The 24,811-nt window shown below is 39.2% G+C and overlaps 1 protein-coding gene across 6 annotated transcripts in view; it reads right to left on the bottom strand.

Moving 5' to 3' along the window:
• The window catches only part of GALC (galactosylceramidase), a 63,623-nt gene extending 38,855 nt beyond the window's left edge, over nt 1-24,768 (bottom strand). For 2 of the 6 annotated variants that reach the window (XR_010941214.1, XM_067728657.1), the window contains exons 1-6: nt 24,136-24,767; nt 6,854-6,922; nt 6,530-6,593; nt 4,848-4,961; nt 2,706-2,845; nt 773-811 (exon numbers count right to left, since the gene is read on the bottom strand). Coding sequence is in view for 5 of the 6 variants with exons in the window: in XM_067728657.1 (XP_067584758.1) it covers nt 773-811; nt 2,706-2,845; nt 4,848-4,961; nt 6,530-6,593; nt 6,854-6,922; nt 24,136-24,330 (621 nt within the window). In the remaining variant the exon portion in view is untranslated. Of the gene's footprint in view, nt 1-772; nt 812-2,705; nt 2,846-4,847; nt 4,962-6,529; nt 6,594-6,853; nt 6,923-23,349; nt 23,371-23,901; nt 24,049-24,135 lie in introns of those variants that run through there. The other 4 variants (XM_067728677.1, XM_067728687.1, XM_067728667.1 and 1 more) reach the window with 4 other exon arrangements.
• Between the last annotated feature and the right edge of the window lie 43 nt (nt 24,769-24,811).

The raw sequence follows: 24,811 nt of genomic DNA, 5'->3' as shown, positions 1-24,811 counted from the left end.
CTGCTTAAAAACATAAGACACTCAATTTAAAGAAAAAAAATTTTAAAACTGAAAGAAAATATAACCACAAAATTATATTTCTTGGAGAAAAGACACATAAAACAAGACAAATATAACCATAAAGTAAACTAAAGAATATCTCCACCTGAAAAGTTAAACTGCCATTTGTTTTCCAATGACAGAAGGGGTTATTATTCTCAGATTTTCCTTTTCTGAAAAATAGAAATAATAGGAGTTACCTCATAAAGGAGGTAGTAAGAATTAAATAGAGATAAATATTTAGGAAAAGTGGCTCAAAAAGTAACACACTTTGCAAATGTTAGTTGCTACCTATTTGCTAATCACAAATAGAAACATGTAACACACTCCAATATAATAGGCATTCCAAAGAAAACAAGAATGAGATTATATACTATAAATTTTGATATATGACGGTGAAAGAAAAATCTACATTTCTTGAAGTCCTAAAAATCTAAAATGATACAATTGTTTTTATAGCGATTATCATAATTCCACAAATAATGAATATTTAAGTAGGAAAACTCAACACAACTCTACAGACAAAGGCAATTTGGGGCATAGAGGGAATTACATATGCCTTAATCAGGAATATAAATATTATTAACATTTTGCTTGAATTTTATGTTATAACTAGCAAAATAAATAACTGTGCTATAAAAAATATGGTGTTCCTACTACTAATTTCCGTGGAACCATAAAGGAATTTTTCACTAATAAGTTAAAGATAAAAAGACTTTAAAGTTGTACAGACCTTGATATAATTGATGTCAAATGCCCTCTCATTCCAAATCTGCAAAACAGAAAGTCAAAATGTCAGAATTGAAAGTTTTTGTGTCAGAAAGCAAATTTATCATTAATATTAACCTTTCTCCATTAATATTATCTCTCATCATCTTTCTTATCATCTGAAAATCCATTTTTCTTACTTAAGGGAATGTCCTGTTATTAAATTTATAGATATTTATAAGACAACATAATTTTTAATTAAAATATTATTTTTAAAAACCTTAAAATATTTGGTGGGTATTTTTCAAAAAGTCACCTAATTCCAGAGATTTCTAAAAATGGAATATCCATTCAATCATTCAACAAAGATTGACAAGGCAATGTATGCCGAGGACTATAGCAGGCACTGGAGACCTAACAGACACAGGATTGTTGTAATAATTCTTATAAGATCCCCACACACACACCCCAAAGCCAAGTATTAATAAGGACAATGTACAGGAGTAATTTTTTTAGTGCACACAGAGAATCACAACGATGTGCTACATAACAAAAGCAAACTCTTAATGAAGACAGATAAATGGAACATGCACAAATCTCTCAGGCTTAGAATCATGTAGCAGGAGGTTTTAGAGTTAAAAGAGAACTTCCACGACTTTCAGTTTGTAGCTGAGAGATGGGCCTAGCCTCCAGGTACTCTTTTCAGCCTCCAGTGATACTGGAAAGCGTTCTTATCAAAGAAGCTTCCTCACCATAGCTTGTGATTATCAAGAGTCTAAAAGAGATGTGAGTAACCCATTATTTACCAGAAACATTTTCTAAGTGTGACTTTACCATAAGAGAATGCTGTTTGACCCAAACCTACATTTAGTTTCACTATGGGTTAAACATACCCTGACATTTAAGAAAGTTCTCAAACAATTTTGTTGTAATCTTGGGAAGGATAACAAAAACAAGCATATTCTTGATTCTGGCTTCCTAGAGCCCTTGGCTCATCCTCATGTCCTATATCATGTCCTGTGATACTGTAGTTTATCTGTTCCAGTGTCTGCCTCTCTCACTGAACTCCTCAAGAGCTTATTAATCTTGGTATCCCTAAAACATAATAGTCACAGTGCCTCAACACAGTAGAAGCTCAATAACTGCTTGCTAATTGCATGAAAACTTTTAAAATCAGTTTTGACAGACAGCATATTAACAAGCAAAAGTGTATAGAGACCAACTATGAGTGTGTGTGAGGCTCTATGGGGTACAGTGCAGGGTGACGTATCCCTCCAGCCTGCCAACAGACCAGCTAGAAACACAAGATATCATGTTTTACATTTTTAAATCATTAAAAGGTGTTAAATAACGGTTTAGGAAAAGGGTAGGCAGATTTCTGCCAGCTTGCCAAATCTGGCCCACCATTTGTACTTTTTACAGCCTGAAAGCTAAAAATGGATTTTAACAGTTTTAAGTGGTTAACAGTTTTAAATGATTATATAATTACCTACATAATATCCTTAATATTGCCTTTTGAGCCACAAAGCCTAAAATATTTACTCTCTGGCCCTTTAAGAAGAAGTCGGTCGCCCTCTGGTTTAGGACCACGGAAGACTCATGGAGCAAAATGAGATTAATCATTCATTAAACTATATAGTAAACACAATATTGTTGTAAGAACTAGAGAAACCAGGGAAAGCTTGGAAGCAGGAGAATTTGACCTGGGGTAGTACCAAAAACAAAAACAAAGAAATAGTTCCGGGAGGCATATACTAAGTACAGTTTTCTAAAGTGGGAAGAATTTGGATGGGCAGAGAGAAAGAATAAATGGTGACATGTAGTTAATTTGTTAATAGACACCAATAGAACAAATTAGTCTCATGACACAAAGTAGTCAACAAAGTGCCACAAATTACTTTAAAAATTATAAATAAATGTCCAAAGGTTAATCATGTTCTAAAAAATATATTACATACTCCGATATAATCAATGTCCAGATCATGATAATGCTTGGCGCCCACAATCCAACTCACGACATAGTAGGCAGTCAGCTGAAGATTTACATAAGGCCAGTTGAAACCTTTCCCCAGCCATCCAGGGAACGACCATGGCAGCCCTGCAGAGAGGAAGAGGCAAAGTTGGAGTAGGTATAAGAGTGCTGGCACTATTAAAAACAAAGCAAAATAAATAAAAAAGAACAAACACAGGCTAAGCAAAGAGCCAATAAAGATCTGACTAAAGGAAAGATTACACATCATGCACAAATTCTCAAAATCCCTTCCAGTTTATGAACACAGTAATTCCTTATTGACCCCGAGAGTCAGGTTCCATAATTCCAAATGCTCTTTCAAGAAAAATAAACAAAAACAAACACCTCTCTCAATGATACTTACCAATATAAAGAAATGTAACCTACAATTTAATTTAACTTCCACACCTCCTGCTAAAAAGATATACAATGTTCAATTTTTGTTCTCTAAGGTCAAATCAAAGAGTTTTGAAAGGCTTATGCTTAACTATTTCTGTGAGGTAAGTACAATACAAATTCCTTATTCACTAGTACATCTTCTTACAACCTGAAGCTATTTAAAGACTAATTAGTCAGGTAATCAAATTTAACAAAACTAGTTTGTCCTATGTCAATACAAATGCCATTGACTCAATAGGGAAATATACCTTCGTTACACGATATAGAACAAATAATCCACATTCTTCCAATACCCCAGTTATTATTAATCAAAAAAAAAATGAGAAGAGTAGAGAAGCACTAATTAAGATTCTAAATCCTAATTCTCTTACTAATATATTAATATTAAAATAAGGTCAACATTAAGTTCCTTAACTGTTAATATATATTACCAATCTAGTTCACCACTGAAAAAAATTAAAATCAAAGTGACAAAATGCTTATTTTTCTAAACTCTAGAAGAATGCCTAAGTGTATCCAAATAATAAATGTGACATTAAAATAATGGAATGTTTTAAAACAATGAAATGCCAAATACATTCTGAAGGCCCACCATGTGAAGTCTTTGTTAGGACATGGTTCAGCATGCCAGATTTTCTGCATTTAAATTAGAACTGACCTTGAAAACAGCACAATGGGCAAGTATGTGCTGAAGTCAATGATGCTTTTTACTGCTCAAAACATTTCTGGAATCTCTTACAAAAGTCCATTTAGAAAGAACACACTGACCTCCTCATTTTTTTTTAACTTAGAAAAACTTAGGCTTGTCCTTTAATTGGATGGTTGAAAATGATTTTTAAAATAACTTGAAATTAAGTCCTATAAAATGGATCTCAACTCATGTAATTTAGCCTGAATGTATAAGCCTGTTTAAAAAAATCAAATTCATTTCAAATGATAAAAGTATGTCACCACTGTGTATGTTTGAAATCTTTTATAGGTCTGTGCACTGCTACAGGAGAACAGTGCGAGGAGTACAGTCCCATTTAAGAAGCCATCCTGCCGCTAGAATCTAAGCTCCACGAGGACAGGAATTGGGGGCTGGATTGTTCTAGGCATCCCCAGTGCCTAGAACAGTGACCACCACATCCTCGAGGTTCAAAACAAACACACATACAAACCAAAAAAAACTTTTGTATGTACCTCATCTAGAAATGGGGTCTACTACTGCATGTAGCACACAATTTTTGCAAATAGTTGGGATATACTGCTGCATACAGTATACAATTTTATAAATAGTATTGCCCTTTTACAAATTTTGATGAGAAATTTTGTTGAGGAAATTAGTATAGCACCACAAAAAAAAGAAAAAAACAAAAAATCGAAAACAACAGAATAAGGTTCTAAACCTGATTTTGACATTTACTACTTTTCTGACCTTAAGTCAGTGGTATAAGCTCTCTAAGCCTCCACTGCTTCTGTAAAATGAGAAGAGTAGTGTCTTACTCCAGAGGTATGATAAATATCAGACACAATATATATGAGCAAAGAAGGAATCATGCCTGGCACATGCTTTGCTGCTGGTAGCATACTGGTAGTATTAACAACATTATTAATACTACAGTATTAATAGATACTCCACACACATGATTCAGAATTTAAAAATTAAAGGAAAACAGACTACAAAAGTACATCAAACTTCACTTCTTACCCATGAGTGTGATCTTAGGGTTCCGCTTCTTAGCTTCCTTCATTAACCACCACTCATATCCTCGGAAATAATTCTCATCTAGTGCATAGTGCATGTGGGAGGGCTCGGTGCCATCTGCATGGGAGAGAGCAAAACAGAAAGGAAACTATCTGTTAATGGCGCTTTGTAGGCCACTCTCCCCTACACACATACACACATTTCAGAGAAGTAGTATTCCAGATCCAATCCTGACGTAGGGCACATAAGAATAATCTTATATAACTTAAGGATGGATGATCAAAGCATATTATTTCATTTTTTCATTACCATAAGCAACATAAAGGTCTTAAATTATAAAACCACAACTTTCTATTGTAAGCAGTGTTAAGAAAAGTTGTTATCAACTCATATAATTGAAAATTCCTAGGACTATATTCTGCTGGGATTTGGTCTCTCTGGGGTTTTCAAATCCCTATGTCCACCTTTAAGTTCAGATCACCTCAGCTTCCAGCTTCTCAATCCTAGATGTGAATCCTGGGCTCCAAAGCCCCAATTTCCATACCCCAGGCCTTGAGCCTGTAACATGCCTTGTTAAATCAAGACAACAGAATTTTGAGAAAAAAGAAACGAGTACACTTTCCCACTGTAAGAAAATTCTATACTAACCTCTACAGGGTGTCAAGGTAGGTAAGTGACATCAGTCCTCACATGTTACCACATTTCACAAACATCTGCCCTTGTTAAGAAAGGCCTCAGAAGGAGAGGGGCCCTAGCCCTTTTCTTCTTAAAGGTGAACATCAGAATTCACAAGAACTACCTGCTTCTGTATCTCTACCTCTAATTTAGCTTCAGCAAATGAAGGTGGCCAGTCATTATCACTTCTGCAAAATAGGGTTTGACAATAAAATGCATGTCTTTTATAATAGGTTGGGGATAGTTTTGTTATGGGATTTTCTTTTGTTTTTCATTTGCATTGTTTCTTTCAGCATGAATTAAATACCAATTCCACTACACAGATATATCTATTTAACAAAAGCCACTTCCAAGTCACTAACAGGTACATGGGCATATAGACAATACTCTAAGGTTCACTATAATGGAATCTAACTGATAAAAAGTAAGTTATATACAATCATTGAGAGAATTTTCTTCCTGAAAACCAGAGACCTATAAATTTTTTAATTGACTACATGTACTACACAAAGCCAAAATTATGCCAAGGAAGATTGAAAATTTAGTGGTTGAAAATGATTTTATTTTTAAAAGACAAAAAAGCTATATCTCTGAAATATCTCTGAAATTACTTATATTTTTGCCACATATTTTATTTAAAGCTAATAACATCTTACATATTTTATACATTAAAATCTTTCTTTTTTTAACTTCTCAGTAAAATTCCAAACTCTCCCTATGCTCTGTCTAGTAAATATTAGTTTATAAAAAACTGTGGATTTGTTTACTGCTTAGTACTTCAACTAAATAAGCAATCTAAAGTCCACAAGCTGCTTTGTATGGAAAAAATGCATATTTTGATATAATATTTTAAAAATAATTAGAATGAAGAAGGAACAATAAAGAACAATCTAAGCAGTAATCAACAACAAAAATGTTGGCATTCTTTATATTCTGAAACCACAGTCCACAAGTTTAAGTATAGGTTTAAATATTGGGGGAAAACGATGCCATTCCACAAATACTCCTACCTGTTGTCTGCCCATCACCACCTATTTCAACTTTTAGAATATGCAAAGAGGCACCGAAGTTCGGCTGGGGAAAGAAGTAACAATATTAACACTGTGATTCATTGTATGAAGGACAAAACACTTTAAGACAATTACTAATCACTGCCTTTGGTTTTGCAGATGAGAAAACCAAAGCAAAACTTCAAATAAACAGCAACTTATTCCAAAAGTAATTTGCCTAGTTTTTTAAAAACTAGAATGGTGAAGGTACTAAAGACTATTAGTGACATTCACCACAGTTTCTAAGATATCACAGAAAGCATTAAATAATTATTTTTTCATTACCTTAAAGAGATAATCCAGTATTTGAGAACGATAGGGCTCTGGGTAATTTACTAGAAGTCGGGAGGTTGCCTAAAAAATAAAAAGTTTTCAAAAGTATGAATAAAACAAATCCAATAATGAACACCTTTTCAGAGTGCTTATGCATGCCATCTAGCATGCCCGTATTTAGCCAGCTCTTGGGCAGCATTGAGCTGCGGAAAGTCGTTTCCCAGGTTATCTGTTTGCCTGTCTTGGTTTTGCCCATCATTGGGCAAATACGGCTGTTGTCTGTCCCATAGCTAAAACATAGGTTCCAAGCAACAACCAGGTTTCTCTTCTACTGAGATGAGGGTTGGCTGGGAGGTAAGCTTGCTAAGTCTATTGATGAATCTCATTATTACAAATTTATCTTGAGGACCTTGACTCACAGAGTGGTTTTTAGAAGAAATGAAACAGTTTCTCTGTCTTAAGGCTGTTTGTCAACTACAACATCTGGGGGCCAGAATGGGAAAGATGAATCTCAGGTAATTTTTCCCCTCAACGTCTTGCAAGAAAATACTACAAGCAGCACTGCTTAAAGGAACCTCCACTCTCCTCATTCTTATTAGATTTATAGGTGCTACCTCTTGCTATTAAGAATGACCACACAGTGATTCCCCAGGCCAGGCTGTACTAAGGAAACCTCACACAAGACTTTCCATCAGAATAGAAAGAGAGAGGTGGAAGATGCAGGAAACAACACTTGATCATACCTAAACCATGGCTGATGACTGCTTGAACAGAGAAATCACAAAATCAATAACCCACCAAGTATGTATACTTTGGGGGGCAACAGTAGCAAGGGGAATAAAGAGATAGGTTTTAACATGAAACAACCAACACCTTGCCAGGTGTATGCCAAGGGCAAGACTTGACTTCCATGGGGCTTGATGTTCTATTTTACTCTCATATATGCTACCACTGGTGTCTCAGCCCCTGCCACTGACACACAGGCCCATGGAGCTACTCTCTAGCCACTTCAAGCTCAACACATCCCCAACCAAACATAGCACTTTTTCCTAAATCTGTTTCCTTCTCATGTATTTGCTATCTTAGTAAAGAATAACACCTGTCTGAGCCATAAATTTAGGGTCACCCTTTCATCAAACTTTCCATCTATCTTCAGTCACCAAGACCTCCTTAATATCTCTCAAATCCATCCCCTCATCTTCAACCCCACTACCTTCCTAGGCTCTCCTCAATTATTAGAGCAGCCTAAATGGTTTCAGGGTCTCCCATCTGCCTCCCCATATTTTATCCTCCATACTACTTGTCAGATTAATCTTCCCAAAACAAAACAAAACAAAAATCTAACCATGAAACTACTCTGTTTAAACATGCCAAGACTTCCCTCCCCCAAGAGCTTTCAGGATAAAGTTCAGATTGTTCAGTTTTATACCCAAATCCCTTAATTATTTGGATTCTAACTCTGACACTTTACCCCTTATCACTCTCGCACCATCTATCTAGGTCTAACAAACTAATTTTTCTCTTTCTTCTGTCTGGAATGCATTCTACACCTTCATTTGGCCAAATCCAATTCATCCTTCAGCTTTCAGGTCAAACTCCACCTCTTCAAGGAAGAACACCTTCTGCTTCTCCCCATAAGTTTGACGTAAGTCAGGGGTCCCCAACTCCCAGGCCACAGACCGGTACAGTCGGTGGCCTATTAGGAACGGGGCCGCACGGCAGGAGGTGAGTGGAGGGCGAGTGAGCGAAGCTTCATCTATATTTACAGCCGCTCCCCATCGCTCTCATTACCGCCTGAGCTCCACCTCCTGTCAGCATTATGGTGAGTTGTATAATCATTTCATTATATATTACAATGTAATAATAATAGAAATAAAATGCACAATAAATGTAACGCGCTTGAATCATCCCGAAACTATCCCCCCTCCCCCGGTCCATGGGAAAATTGTCTTCCACGAAATCGGTCCCTGGTGCCAAAAGGGTCGGGGACCACTGACGCAGATTGGACTGTGGACTCCCTCGGCACAAGGTCCACATGGCTACCATAACTCTTCTATCCCTGCACCCTCATCACTGCTTTACTTTTCTGTTTCACCTCTAAGTTCCTTGAGGACAAGGACTGTGTCTTATTCAAGTTCATATCCCCATTTATTCTATTATTCAATAACCATTTATTTAATATCTTTTATGTTATCATTTGTTGCACTGCACAGGCAACATAATATAGGCTTTGCGTCCATGAAGCTGGTATCCTGATTACATCATTTACAAGCAATGTGACCAAGGGCAATTTATCATAAAGTGGGTTATCTTATTCATTCAGCTGTCCTAAGACTAAAATAAAGTATATGTAAAGGACTTAGCACAGTAGCTGGCACATAGTAAGCTCTCAAGAATTGACAGGCACTGTATACACAAATTGTTTTTAAAAATAGAGTCACTTTCTCAAAGAGCTTACAGACTAGCAGAGGCTCAAATATTAAAGTGAATGAATGCTGTATATGCACACTAACCTATCCTTGACCCAAGGTAAACAAAGCTGCCTGCTCTGCATTATGCTAACGATATACATTGTTGTTAGAACAGTGTGTTTCACTGTTTGGGGGTTATTTTTCTCTCTGTGCTCTTCTATCGCTAACACAGAAAGTGCCAACTTTGAGTAACCACACCACATCATTACTCTATTGCAAGCCTACAGTCACACCGAATGCAAAAGCATTAGTCAATGGCAATAGTCAGTTAGGAGCAGTACAGCCAAACGTTGAAACGTACCATGAAGCAATAACAAATTACCAAATTACTAATCACGCTCCCTGAATAAGGCCTGGAGCTCTTTACAAGCAGCCCAGGAAGCCTTAGCACAGTAGCTGGAACATAGTAAGCTCTCAACAAATGGCAGGCATTGTATACCCAAACTGGAACACGTTTTTCATTTAAAATCCTTGGAATAACTTCCTCCCCACTAATCTATGAAACAGAATGATATTAACCAAAATTAGTCGTGTGACAGATGCCATCCTGTGCTTTGACATCTATCCTCACAATGTTCCTACCAGGTAGGTATCACTGTGTCCCCAGAAAAAAACCTGAGATACAGGGAAGTTAAATAACCTGCCCAAGGCTGTACAGTGAGTGGCAGGTCCCAGAACAGATCCCTAGCAATCTGCTCTTCAGTCCATGTACACCATACTGCCTTCCCTATCAAATATGAAGATTCCTAACACTTATTGCCACAAACTTTGCTAGGTACCAGGGACTTCAGAAAGAAGTTTAAAGTGGTGTACAAATATAGTCTTGCAACCATTTTCATCCAATCGTATTTACCGAACTCCTAAGATGAGTGATGCATTACACATAAGGACACTATTAGAATAGATAACAGTCTCCTATTCTGAGTTACGAAACAATTCTTCTCATTTTAATAATTTTAAACTGAGTTAATAAACATAAAATAACAAAACATTTCCATTTTCAGCAAGTTAAACAATGGATTTAATATCAAAGTAAAGATATTAGGACATTATGAGTCCTCATTTTAAGAAATACTGGCTATTCCAGGTTTAAACCACAAAAATAGAAAGGAGAATGGTAGTAGTAAAGAATAAATACATTAGTATTTATTAGTATTATTAGTATTTATTTATTAGCCCATTAGTCTACTGTTTACCTTGAAATATGCACCAGCACGTATGAGTGAGGTTGCAACATTAGAAAATAAAAATGTAAAAATCAGCTGGGTTAGGGAAAAGATTTTTTTTTCCCACAGTAGAAGGTCAGATCTGTGATCAGACTACAGACCAAGTTATCCACTGGCTTTTCCTTCTTGTAATGCAAATGCAAAACTTAATCTCTGATCACCAAGGCATCCACTTTTCAAAAATAATTATGTTTTCTGGTACGTCTACTTAAAAATGGTCACCCAAATCTCGTCGGTAACTTGAAACCTTAGAGTTTTGCTAAGTTAAATGATGGAAATTAATTAAATATATAGATAATTTCCGAATAATATAAAATGCTAAAACATTAATTACTGAACATAGGTTTATCTACTTTTGGTTTCTTATCATAGACAAATAAAAGATATTTAGATCTGTTAGAAAACATGTCTTGTGCTACAATGAAAAACTGTACCAAAAAAGAAGCATATGCTTCTAGAAATTATAAAATATATTCATAAATTTGCCAACCTACAGAATACTGGTATAACAGTTCACAATTGTTTACTTCCTAGTTTTCACTAGAAATTAAGGTTTATAAGAGTCAAGCATTCTAACTAATATATGTAATTAAAATACTGGAAATAATAAGGGAAACAATTCTATCAAGGAAAGTAGGATGTATTTTGGCTAAGAAAAGGTATGAGGTAGGGAGATGTATTTTTGTTAGGGAAATGAAAGTAATTTTGTCCTAAAGTAGACAAAATGAATGGATATAGAAGCTGGGGAAAGAGAGAGAGAGAAGAAGAGAGGGAATTTTACCTGTGTAGTCAAGCTAGCTAAAAATGAAATAAATTTATTATAAGGATTTTTTAAATAAACTTTAATAGTGTACTTATGTAAAAACTAAAACTTAATTATCTTTCATCTGCTAAGAAGACAAATTTTTATTAGACTATTGGTCTGCTCTTGATAAGCCTGTGAAAGGTTTTTCTTTACCTTTTAAGTAACCTGCCTAGGAAATAAAGATTCTGTGTTTTATCAAAATAATATTCTATGCTTCACATTATCTTTACTGAATCTTTAATTACTTAAAAAAAAAAAAAACGTGAGTCTTCTCTATTAAAAGAGCTAAGGTTGTGTGTTTGGGGCGGGGGGGGGTTAAACTGGGATTAAAATAAGTAACTTTATGTATTTGCCCGTGAAGTTCTTGTCATTTTGGTTAAATGGATAACTAAGTATTATTTCACAGTGACCAACAATCCTATTTAATCAAGTATTTTAACAGCTTTTGATATTTTGACAAACTTCCCAAAATCAAATTCTAAATGAAGTCTTTTTGACCTCAAGATAACTTTGAGATTTTCCAGATGGGCCCTGGAACATCTCAAAAGATGTGGTCTTTCTCCTTATAAAAAGACAGACATTAAACTAATTAGGCTTATTTGGTATGTTAAATTGCATGGGAAGCACTGTCAAAGACATAATGCTAAACCTTCTTTAGGTTATATTTGTATTGATATATGTTACTAATATATGTGTTCCAGAAATTACATGAAATTCCTAGATACCTGCTATATCCTGGTATAATGTTATCACTTGTAATTCTAGTTATTAACTTAAAATGTTGTATGTCACAGAAATAACCTAATTTCCTTGTCATGTGCATTATAATAAACTTTATCAGATCTTTAACATGGTCGTGTTTAAGTCTTTTTGTCATTTACAGACAATTATTTACTCTGATGCTTTTGCAAAAGTGTTCTTTGAAAAGTGCTTCATCTTCAAGAAGACTTGTGAAAAGGACTCTAACTTCAAGTACAGGATTCTGATAATTTTCAGATCATATTGCTCAACTGGGTAAGAATTTACAGAACTCTAAGGTAAAAAAAGATTCAGGGCTTCCCTGGTGGTGCAGTGGTTGAGAGTCCGCCTGCCCATGCAGGGGACACAGGTTCGTGCCCCGGTCCGGGAGGATCCCACATGCCGCAGAGCGGCTGGGCCTGTGAGCCATGGCCACTGAGCCTGCGCATCCAGAGCCTATGCTCCGCAACGGGAGAGGCCACAACAGTGAGAGGCCCGCGTACCGAAAAAAAAAAAAAAAGATTCATAAAACTGTTAACTAAAGATCAAGATCAATCAGAATTAATTACAAGAAACTGAATGAACTGATGAGGATAATTATAATTTTTATGACTTTTTATCTGAAACATTATTAGTTCTTGAAAGGTTTTTTTTTTCCCCCAGACTTAAGGAAACCCTTTTTCCTAAGCTGTCTATGACTTACAGCAATTTGGTAAAGTGTACCCTTATAAACAAAGATAAAACGAATTTCTCCCTACCTGATCCCTTCAGAATTTAGAAACTCTTAGTGAGTATTCTCATTTTCATAGCAATATATTTATTTGCATAAGTTCCTAAGAATCTGTCCTCCTTGTAACAGGACACAATTGGAAACATTGATTGTATTACTAAGGTTTTAACTGGAATGTCATATCTGAGAGAGATGAACATAGACTCAGATATGACCAGACAGATTTAAGGAACTAAGCTTGACTTATGGAGCCAATAAAGCTCCTTGGAAAAATCAGCCTGGCAACTTGCTTACAGAAGCCTTACCAGGTGAGTAAGGAAGGTCGCTTCCTGGCAGATGTAGGAACCTCAGGATATTTGGTGGACCTCGAGAAGAAAGGAATTCACCCAAATCTATCAGTACTGCAGGGAAAGTCTGATGGTAAGCTCATAGCTTGGCTTCCTACCTTAAGAGAGACTTCTAAGAGTCCAATCTGTGATTCCTTGTGTGAAGGTCCAGCAGAGTATACTTGAAAGAGCCTACATGGTCTATCACTATTCTTGTTGCACTTAATAAATAATAAATTAATTAATTATTAAATAATCAGGCCAGACTTATTTTGCAAGTAAATTAGCCTTATTTGGGTTATCTCTGATAAAAGGTGGGGGGAAGGGGAAACTATAGGACACCCTGTGGATATCAGATTTTAGTCCTGTTAATTGCCTTTGAGGTTTGTTTTCTACCTGTAAACTGGACTGAATACTGAAGTCTTCTCACTTCCTCTAATATCTGGCTACAACTCTCCAGATATTGTTTCCAACTTTTTCCCACCTTTCTGATTTGGAATTATTGAGAACTAAAATTGCCCTTTTCCTGAAGCCATGCAAGCTAAAGTGGGACAACTAGATATAAACTCCAGAGAAATCACTACAACAGTTCATGTATGAACAATCTTTGTGCCTCTTGCTGCATGGACCACTCAGAAAGAACCCCCCCACCACCAGAGATATTCAGACTACAAACCAGGAAAATCTATGATTGCCACCATCTGTCCCCACCCCGTCTGAATATGCTTCAAGTCCTACATCTAGAAATCTCAACTGGCTACCCTCAGGCCTCAGACTAGGTTTATAATCTGCTCCAAACACTAACCATTGTTTTTCTTTTGTTTCCGTAGAAGTGCCTCTTATGAAATAACCTGAATCAAATATTTGCACCATAGAGGCCTAACTTTATAAACACACCTGCATCACTGCCTCCTCAAATGAGACACAATCCATTAATTGAACTGACCTATTCTAAGACAGTGGTTGGGTGCGATACGGAGCAATCCACCAACTCAGCACAGATTCAAACCTACTTACACCAGATGTCCCCAGATGTTAATCATAACATTATCTAATCTTTGAATGGATCCCTAGGGCCCCAACATCACTGATCTCGTTTCAAGGTGTGACCCTTTAAGCTTGGGTCAATGGCTACCAGCTGGATTTCAGGACTACTGCTTGTTCGATATAATTATTACAGGAGTGCTACTAAAATCCTTTCTAGGTTACAACATGCCCTATCCCTGACTTTTAGTAAATCAGCTACTCAGGCAGTTAACGTCCTCACCACTGACTCTGATGCCTAGGCATGAAGGGTGGATTGTAGTGTAATCCCCAACAGTTGGTTTTTCCTTTTTTGTAATGGAAGGGCAGGACTTAAGCTTTGATTGCAAGGCATCCACTCCAGAGTTATCCACTTCAGAGATAGCTATCTCAAATAAACACACTGCCAGCCACAGAACTAGATAAAGAGCCAGGCTGGGGTTGGTGGGAGGGGGTGGGGGGGATTCTTTGTTTGAGATCTTGGTTGATTTCGATAACTGACCATCATTAGGGTCATTTTTTTTTTCTCTTCCTGCACTTTAAATTTCTACTCTTAAGTTTTGAACTCACCAATAAAAAGTGAGCCCACAAAACCCTAGGCCTCACCCTTGACCCTAATGAAAGCAGAACCCCAGACCCACACCCCCCTCTCTACCTACAACCTCCCTGTGTGGCCCAGGTGTGCCATGTGCTTTCCAGGACCTGTGAGTAATAAACTTTTTATTTTCAAGGTTTTCTGACAGTTATCACTGAGGGCATCTTGCAATCATAGTAAATAGCACAGAGAGGAGCTTCAAGATGGCAGAAGAGTAAGACGTGGAGATCACCTTCCTGCCCACAAATACATCAGAAATACATCTACATGTGGAACAGCTCCTACAGAACACCTACTGAACGCTGGCAGAAGACCTCAGACCTCCCAAAAGGCAAGAAACTCCCCATGTACCTGGGTAGGGCAAAAGAAAAAAGAAAAAACAGAGACAAAAGAATAGGTACGGGACCTGCACCAGTGGGAGGGAGCTGCGTGAACACAGCCTGAAGGGGGCTAGTGGGCCACAGCTAGCCAGGAGGGAGTCCGGGAAAAGGTCTGTAACTGCCAAAAACGCAAGAGACTTTTTCTCGCCTCTTTGTTTCCTGGTGTGCGAGGAGAGGGGATTAAGAGTGCTACTTGAAGGAGCTCCAGAGACGGGCGCAAGCTGCGGCTAACAGCGCGGACCCCAGAGATGGGCTAAGGCTGCTGCTGCAGCCACCAAGAAGCCCGTGTGCAACCACAGGTCACTATCCACACCTGCCCTCCCAGGAGCCTGTGCAGCCCGCCGCTGCCAGGGTCCCGTGACCCAGGGACAGCTTCCCAGGAAGAACGCACGGCGCGCCTCCGGCTGGTGCAACATCACAGTGGCCTCTGCCACCGCAGACTCACCCCGGATCCGTACCCCTCCCTCTCCCCGGCCTGAGTGAGCCAGAGCCCCCGAATCAGCTGCTTCTTTAACCCCGTCTGCTCTGAGCAAAGAACAGACGCCCTCCGGCAACCTACATGCAGAGGCGGGGCCAAATCCAAAGCTGAACCCCGGGAGCCGTGCGAACAAAGAAGAGAAATGGAAATCTCTCCCAGCAGCCTCAGAAGCAGCGGATTAAATCTCCACAATCAACGTGATGTACCCTGCATCTGTGGAATACGTGAACAGGCAATGAATCACCCCAAATTGAGGAGGTGGATTTGGGGAGTAATGATTTTTTTTTTCCCTTTTTCTCTTATTGTCAGTGTGTATGCGTATGATTCTGTGTGTGATTTTGTCTGTATAGCTTTGCTTTTACCATTTGTCCTGGGGTTCTGTCCTTTTTTTTTTATTTTCTTTTCTCTTTTTAATAAACTATTCAGCACGTGCTATCATTGGTGGATTTGCTTTCTGGTTTGGTTGTTCTCTTCTTTCTTTTTTTTTAAATTACTTTAAAAATTTTTTAATAATTACTTTTTGTTTTTTATTTTAATAACTTTTTAATTTAATCTTACTTTATTTTATCTTTTTCTTTCTTTCTTTCTTTTCTCCCTTTTATTCTGAGCTGTGTGGATGACAGGCTCTTGGTGCTCCAGTCAGGCATCAGGGCTGTGCTTCTGACGTAGGAGAGCCCAGTTCAAGACACTGGTCCACCAGAGAACTCCCAGCTCCACTGTATTATCAAACAGCAAAAATCTCCCAGAGCTCTACATCTCAACGCCAAGACCCAGCTCCACTCAATGGCCAGCAAGCTACAGTGCTGGACACCCTTTGCCAAACAACTAGCAAGACAGGAACACAACCCCACCCATTAGCAGAGAGGCTGCCTAAAATCATAATAGGTCACAGACACGCCAAAACACACCATCAGACATGGGCCTGCACACCAGAAAGACAAGATCCAGCCTCATCCACCAGAACACAGGCACTAGTTCCCTCCACCAGGAAGCCTACACAACCCACTGAACCAATCTTAGTCACTGGAGGCAAACACCAAAAACAACGGGAACTACAAACCTGCAGGCTGCAAAAAGGAGACCCCAAACACAGTAAGTTAAGCGAAATGAGAAGACAAGGAAACACACAGCAGATGAAGGAGCAAGGTAAAAACCAACCAGACCTAACAAATGAAGAGGAAATAGGCAGTCTACCTGAAAAAGAATTCAGAATAATTATAGTAAAGATGATCCAAAATCTTGGAAATAGAATGGAGAAAACATAAGAAATGTTTAACAAGGACCGAGAAGAACTAAAGAGCAAACAAACAATGATGAACAACAAAATAAATGAAATTAAAAATACTCTAGAAGGGATCAATAGCAGAATAACTGAGGCAGAAGAATGGATAAGTGACCTGGATGATAAAATAGAGGAAATAACTATCACAGAGCAGAATAAAGAAAAAAGAATGAAAAGATTTGAGGAAAGTATCAGAGACCTCTGAGACAACATTAAACACACCAATATTCGAATTATAGGGGTCGCAGAAGAAGAAGAGAAAAAGAAAGGGACTGAGAAAATATTTGAAGAGATTATAGTTGAAATCTTCCCTAATATAGGTAAGGAAATAGTTAATCAAATGCAGGAAGCACAGAGAGTCCCATACAGGATAAATCCAAGGAGAACACGCCAAGACACATAGTAATCAAACTATAAAAAATTAAATACAAAGAAAACATATTAAAAGCAGCAAGGGAAAAACAGCAAATAACATACAAGGGAATCCCATAAGGTTAACAGCTGGTCTTTCCTCAGAAACTCTACAAGCCAGAAGGGAGTGGCAGGACATATTTAAAGTGATGAAGGAGAAAAACCTACAACCAAGATTACTCTGTCCAGCAAGGATCTCATTCAGATTTGACAGAGAAATTAAAACATTTACAGACAAGTAAAAACTAACAGAATTCTGCAACACCATACCAGCTTTACAACAAATGCTAAAGGAACTTCTCTAGGCAGGAAACAACAGAAGGAAAGGACCTACAATAACAAACCCAAAACAATTAAGAAAATGGTAATAGGAACATACGTATCAATAATTACCTAAAATGTACATGGATTAAACGCTCCAACCAAAAGACATAGACTGGCTGAATGGATACAAAAACAAGACCCGTATATATGCTGTCTACAAGAGACCCACTTCAGACCTAGGGACACATACAGATTGAAAGTGAGGGGATGGAAAAACATACTCCATGCAAATGGAAATCAAAAGAAAGCTGGAGTAGCAATTCTCATATCAGACAAAATAGACTTTAAAATAAACACTATTAGAAGAGACAAAGAAGGACACTACATAATGATCAAGGGATCAATGCATGAAGAAGATATAACAATTGTAAATATTTATGCACCCAACATAGGAGCACCTCAATACATAAGGCAAATACTAACAGCCATAAAAGGGGAAATCGACAGTAACACAATCATAGTAGGGGACTTTAACACCCCACTTTCACCAGTGGACAGATCATCCAAAATGAAAATAAATAAGGGAAGACAAGCTTTAAATGATACATTAAACAACATGGACTTAATTGATATTTATAGGACATTCCACCCAAAAACAACATAATACACTTTTTCCTCAAGTGCTCATGGAACATTCTCCAGGATAGATCATATCTTGGGTCACAAGTCAAGCCTTGGTAAATTTAAGAAAATTGAAGTTGTATCAAGTATCTTTTCTGCCCACAATGCTATGAGATTAGATATCAATTACAGGAAAAAGTATGTAAAAAATACAAGCACATGGAGGCTAAACAATACACTACTTAATAACCAAGAGATCACTGAAGAAACCAAAGAGGAAATCAAAAAATACCTAGAAACAAATGACAATGAAAACACAACAACCCAAAACCAATGGGATGCAGCAAAAGCAGTTCTAAGAGGGAAGTTTATAGCAATACAATCCTACCTTAAGAAACAAGAAACATCTCAAATAAACAACCTAACATTACACCTAACGCAATTAAAGAAAGAAGAAGAAAAAAAACCATAAGTTAGCAGAAGGAAAGAAATCATAAAGATCAGATCAAAAATAAATGAAAAAGAAATGAAGGAAACGATAGCAAAGATCAATAACACTAAAATCTGATTCTCTGAGAAGATAAAGAAAATTGATAAAGCATTAGCCAGAATCATAAAGAAAAAAAGGGAGAAAACTCCAATCAATAGAATTAGAAATGAAAAAGGGGAAGTAACAACTGACACTGCAGAAATACAAAGGATCATGAGAGATTACTACAAGCAACTATATGCCAATAAAATGGACAACCTGGAAGAAATGGACAAACTCTTAGAAATGCACAACCTTCTGAGACTGAACCAGGAAGAAACAGAAAATATGAACAGACCAATCACAAGCACTGAAATTGAAACTGTGATTAAAAATCTTCCAATATGGACTTCCCTGGTGGCGCAGTGGTTGAGAGTCCGCCTGCCAATGCAGGGGACACGGGTTCGTGCTGTGGTCTGGGAGGATCCCACATGCCACGGAGCAGCTGGGCCCGTGAGCCATGGCCGCTGGGCCTGCGTGCCCGGAGTCTGTGCTCCGCACCGGGAGGGGCCACAACAGTGAGAGGCCCACTACCACAAAAAAAAAAAAATCTTCCAATAAACAAAAGCCCAGGAGCAGATGGCTTCACAGGCAAATTCTATCAAACATTTCGAGAAGAGCTAACACCCATCCTTCTCAAACTCTTCCAAAATAGCAGAGAGAGGAACACTCCCAAACTCATTCTACGAGGCCACCATCACCCTGATACAAAAACCAGAAAAGGATGTCACAAAAAAAAAAAACACTACAGACCAGTATCACTGATAAACATAGATGCAAAAATCCTCAACAAAATACTAGCAAACAGAATCCAACAGCACATTAAAAGGATCATACACCATGATCAAGTGGGGTTTATCCCAGGAATGCAAGAATGTATATTCTTCAATATATGCAAAATCAATTGATGTGATACACCATATTAACAAATTGAAGGAAAAAAACCATATGATCATCTCAATAGATGCACAGAAAGCTTTCGACAAAATTCAACACCGATTTATGATAAAAAAACCTCCAGAAAGTAGGCACAGAGGGAACTTACATCAACATAATAAAGGCCATATATGACAAACCCACAGCCAACATCGTCCTCAGTGGTGAAAAACTGAAACCATTTCCACTAAGATCAGGAACAAGACAAGGCTGCCCACTCTCACCACTCTTATTCAACATTGTTTTGCAAGTTTTAGCCACAGCAATCAGAGAAGAAAAAGAAATAAAAGGAATCCAAATGGGAAAAGAAGTAGCAAAGCTGTCACTGTTTGCAGATGACATGACACTATACACAGAGAAATCTAAAGATGCTACCAGAAAACTACTAGAGCTAATCAATGAATTAGGTAAAGTAGCAGGTTACAAAAGTAATGCACAGAAATCTCTTGCATTCTTATACACTAACGATGAAAAATCTGAAAGTGAAATTAAGAAAACACTCCCATTTACCACTGCAACAGAAAGAATAAAATACCTAGGAATAAACCTACCTAAGGAGACAAAAGACCTGTATGCAGAAACTTGTAAGACACTGATGAAAGAAATTAAAGATGATACAAATAGATGGAGAGATATACCATGTTCTTGGATTGGAAGAATCAACATTGTGAAAATGAGTATACTACCCAAAACAATCGACAGATTCAATGCAATCCCTATCAAACTACAACTGATGTTTTTCACAGAACTATAACAAAAAATTTCACAATTTGTATGGAAACACAAAAGACCCCGAATAGCCAAAGCAATCTTGAGAAAGAAAAACGGAGCTGGAGGAATCAGCCTCTTGGACTTCAGACTATACTACAAAGCTACAGTAATCAAGACAGTATGGTACTGGCACTAAAACAGAAATATAGATCAATGGAACAGGATAGAAAGCCCAGAGATAATCCCATGCACATATGGTCACCTTATCTTTCATAAAAGAGGCAAGAATATAGAATGGAGAAAAGACAGCCTCTTCAATAAGTGGTGCTGGGAAAACTGGACAGCTACATGTAAAAGAATGAAATTAGAACATTCCCTAACACCATACACAAAAATAAACTCAAAATGGATTAAAGACCTAAATGCAAGGCCAGACACTATCAAACTCTTAGTGGAAAACATAGGCAGAACATTCTATGACATAAATCACAGCAAGATCTTTTTTGACGCATCTCCTAGAGAAATGGAAATAAAAACAAAAATAAACAAATGGGACCTAATGAAACTTCAAAGCTTTTGCACAGCAAAGGAAACCACAAACAAGATGAAAAGACAACGCTCAGAATGGGAGAAAATATTTGCAAATGAAGCAACTGACAAAGGATTATTCTCCAAAATTTACAAGCAGCTCATGCAGCTCAATATCAAAAAAACAAACAACCCAATCCAAAAAAGCAGAAGACCTAAACAGACATTTCTCCAAAGAAGATATACAGATTGCCAACAAACACATGAAAGAATGCTCAACATCATTAATCATTAGAGAAATGCAAATCAAAACTACAGTGAGATACCACCTCACACCGGTCAGAATGGCCATAATCAAAAAATCTACAAACAGTAAATGCTGAAGAGGGTGTGGAGAAAAGGGAACCCTCATACACTGTTGGTGGGAATGTAAATTGATACAGCCACTGTGGAGAACAGTATGGAGGTTCCTTAAAAAACTAAAAATAGAACTACCATACGACCCAGCAATCCCACTACTGGGCATATACCCTGAGAAAACCATAATTCAAAAAGAGTCATGTACCACAATGTTCATTGCAGCTCTATTTACAATAGCCAGGACATGGAAGCAACCTAAGTGTCCATCAACAGATGAATGGATAAAGAAGATGTGGAACATATATACAATGGAATATTAGCCATAAAAAGGAACAAAATTGAGTTATTTGTAGTGAGGTGGATGGACCTAGAGTCTGTCATACAGAGTGAAGTAAGTCAGAAAGAGAAAACAAATACCACATGCTAACACATATATATGGAATCTAAAAAAAAAAAAAAAATAGTCATGAAGAACCTAGGTGCAAGACAGGAATAAAGACGCAGACCTACCCGAGAATGGACTTGAGGACACGGGGAGGGGGAAAGGTAAACTGGGACAAAGTGAGAGAGTGGCATGGACATATATATACTATCAAATGTAAAATAGATAGCTAATGGGAAGTAGCCGCATAGCACAGGGAGATCAGCTCAGTACTTTGTGAACAGCTAGAGGGGTGGGATACGGAGGGAGGGTGGGAGGGAGACGCAAGAGGGAAGAGATATGGGGATATATGTATATGTATAACTGATTCATTTTGTTATAAAGCAGAAACTAACACACCATTGTAAAGCAGTTATACTCCAATAAAAACGTTAGAAAAAAAAAAAAAAGAAGCTCAAGGACCAGTCCCTCCACAGCACTGGTTATCAATAGGCTGAGACCAGCCCAAAACATCCACCCAGCAAGCAAGCATTCAAGCTGGTTCTGAATTGCATCTAAGGATACAAGCACCAATCTGACTCAACCCAACAAACAACCCATTCAACCAATTCAAGAATTCTGCCTTACCATTTTCAAATAAAATCAGTTTTAGCTATGATCTGGGGTACAAAAAAGAAAATCCCTCTCACCCAAAGATCTGCCACCATAAACCCCATGGACCCAAAAGCTACAAACACAAGGAGATAAAACAAAGACAAGACAATGGTTACAAAGAGCATGAGACAGGACTAAGTAAATTGTTAGGAGCCAAGGACAATCAAGCTACTGTGGCAAGCTCCCAGGCCTAGGAGCCACCCATCAGCATGACTAGGGAACTAAGGAAATTACCAGCTGTGCCCACACAAATGTTGCATTAAGCTGGAATGGCCCTCATGTCTCCCTTAACATAAGTATTTTAAAATGCCCAGATAATACAAACTTATCCCAAGTGACACAGCCTAAAAAAGACTAAAAAGACATGCCAATTAAATGCAATTAGTATCCTGGATGGGATCCCGAAACCGAAAAAGAGCATTAGGTAACAACTAAGGAAATATGAAAGGAAGTACAGACTTTCATTAACGTAATTAATATTGGTTGGGACAAATGTCCCGTTCTAATGTGGGATGCTGATAACAGGAGAAAACTGGCTACAGGGTATATGAGAACTCTGTATTGTCTAGGCAACTTTTCTGTACATCAGAAACTATCTTTAAATTAAAATTTTATTTAAAAAACAGAAAACCGCTTGCTCCAGAGATCCTTGAATCAGGAAAATAGTTCTCTCAACATTTAGTATGAGAAGGCACTGGCGCATTTGTTAAAAAGCAGATTCTCAGGCCCCACTCCAGAACTGTAAAGTCAGAATGGGAGCTGGCGGGGAGGCCAGAGTCTGCATGGAAACAAACGACCAGGTGATTCTTACGCATCTTAACGGTGGTGAGTCACTATCTTGACTGGTGACCCATCGTTTCCCTCTCCTCACACACATAAATAGCCACCAATGAGGCATTGCCCCTTCCAGAGGGCAACTCACCCCCTTAGGCCTTTGCCATCCCAGGGGAAAACAACCCTCCAACAGTAAACAATCCTAAACTATCAGTTGATACTGGTGTAGCCTGCCATTAGAAAAAGAAAAAAAAAAAAAAAAGTCCCAGTTTCTAGCCTCTCACCTTCCTAAAGAGGCCTTGAGATACCTGCTGTGCCTCCAAACAAAAACTTATCCGGGTGCTTCCCTGGTGGCGCCATGGTTGAGAGTCCGCCTGCCGATGCAGGGGACGCGGGTTCGTGCCCCGGTCCGGGAAGATCCCACATGCGGCGGAGCGGCTGGGCCCGTGAGCCATGGCCGCTGAGCCTGTGTGTCCGGAGCCTGTGCTCCGCAACGGAAGAGGCCACAACAGTGAGAGGTCCACGTACCGCCAAAAAAAAAAAAAAAAAAAACTTATTCGGTAGTTGACCCTTTGAAAGAGCCCAACCGCATCCTGCAGTACTGGTCCAGGACTCCCGAACCCCCTCCCTAAAAAAGAAGAGGCACAGCCAAAGCATCCCACTGGGGCATCCTCTTCAGCAGACGGATGCTCCTCGGCTCCCTGGCCGTCTCTGGAGCGACCCTCCCAGAGTGCCCTCTCCAAGGCGAAGAGACCCCACACACACACAGGCCCCGCTGCCCAGAGAAAGGAAGGGTTTGAGCTCCAGCCTTGTCACTATCTAGACCTGTCACTTACTCGGTGGACCCCCGGATCTGTTAAATCTAACTGGCTCTACAGGTTCATTTTAAACCAGCAAACGCAGGTTTCAGCCCCGCGACGGCGGGTCTGGACAGCCAGGCGAAGGGCGCCCGCCGGTAGCCGGGCCGCGACGGGAGAGCGTCGAAACGCTGGGCTATGCCGCGGGGGCTTGTGGGGCGAGACGGAGCTGTGCCCTGACGCCACCCGTGCGTCCCACCCCCCGCTGCTCACCCCGCCGCCGCTGATAGCTCCGATGCCGTCGAACTCCCGGCCCAGCCCGTCGGAGTCGTCGAGCACGTACGCGCTGCCGGGCGCCAGCAGCGCGCACAGCAGCAGGGGCACCGCGGCTTGGCCCGCCGAACCCGCGGCGGCCGTCATGACTTTCACTTGGCGTTGCCGGGAAGCCTGGAGTAGGTGCTCAGCCATTGTGTGGGTCACATGACTCCAGCGCCCGCGGAGGCGGGTCCGGTTGCCGCCATGATGGAGAAGGGCAGGAGGCCGCGGGCGCCGCCGCCGCCGCCATGTTGAGTGTGGGCCGCAGCTCGTTGACGCAGCCGCCGTAATGTTGGGGGAGGGCGGAGCGAGCCTTTCCTACTCGGCCGAAGTTCACGGTCCGAGTTAAGCCTTCGCGTGTATCCGTTCGCTGCCTCTCCTTCGGCTTCACCCACTGGAGCACTTTATCGAAGGGGAGGTGGATGTCCAAGGCCAAGGGAGCAGGGCAGTGCGTGGCCTGTTATGGACCTCCCCGAACGTCTCCGGGCGCTTCTGCCACCTGCCAGTACGTGGCAGAACGAGAAAGAGGAGCAGGCTTGAGTCTCTATCCTAGTCCCTGTTCAGCTGTCACCTTGGTGGAGTCACTTAGCTTTATGAGCCTGAGTCTCCTCTTACGTAAGATGAAGCAAGAAGA

This window comes from Pseudorca crassidens, chromosome 1 (assembly GCF_039906515.1).
Source record: "Pseudorca crassidens isolate mPseCra1 chromosome 1, mPseCra1.hap1, whole genome shotgun sequence".
Lineage (NCBI taxonomy): Eukaryota > Metazoa > Chordata > Mammalia > Artiodactyla > Delphinidae > Pseudorca > Pseudorca crassidens.
The sequence above is the reverse complement of the archived record's forward strand: the minus strand, read 5'-3'. Positions and strand labels throughout refer to the sequence as shown.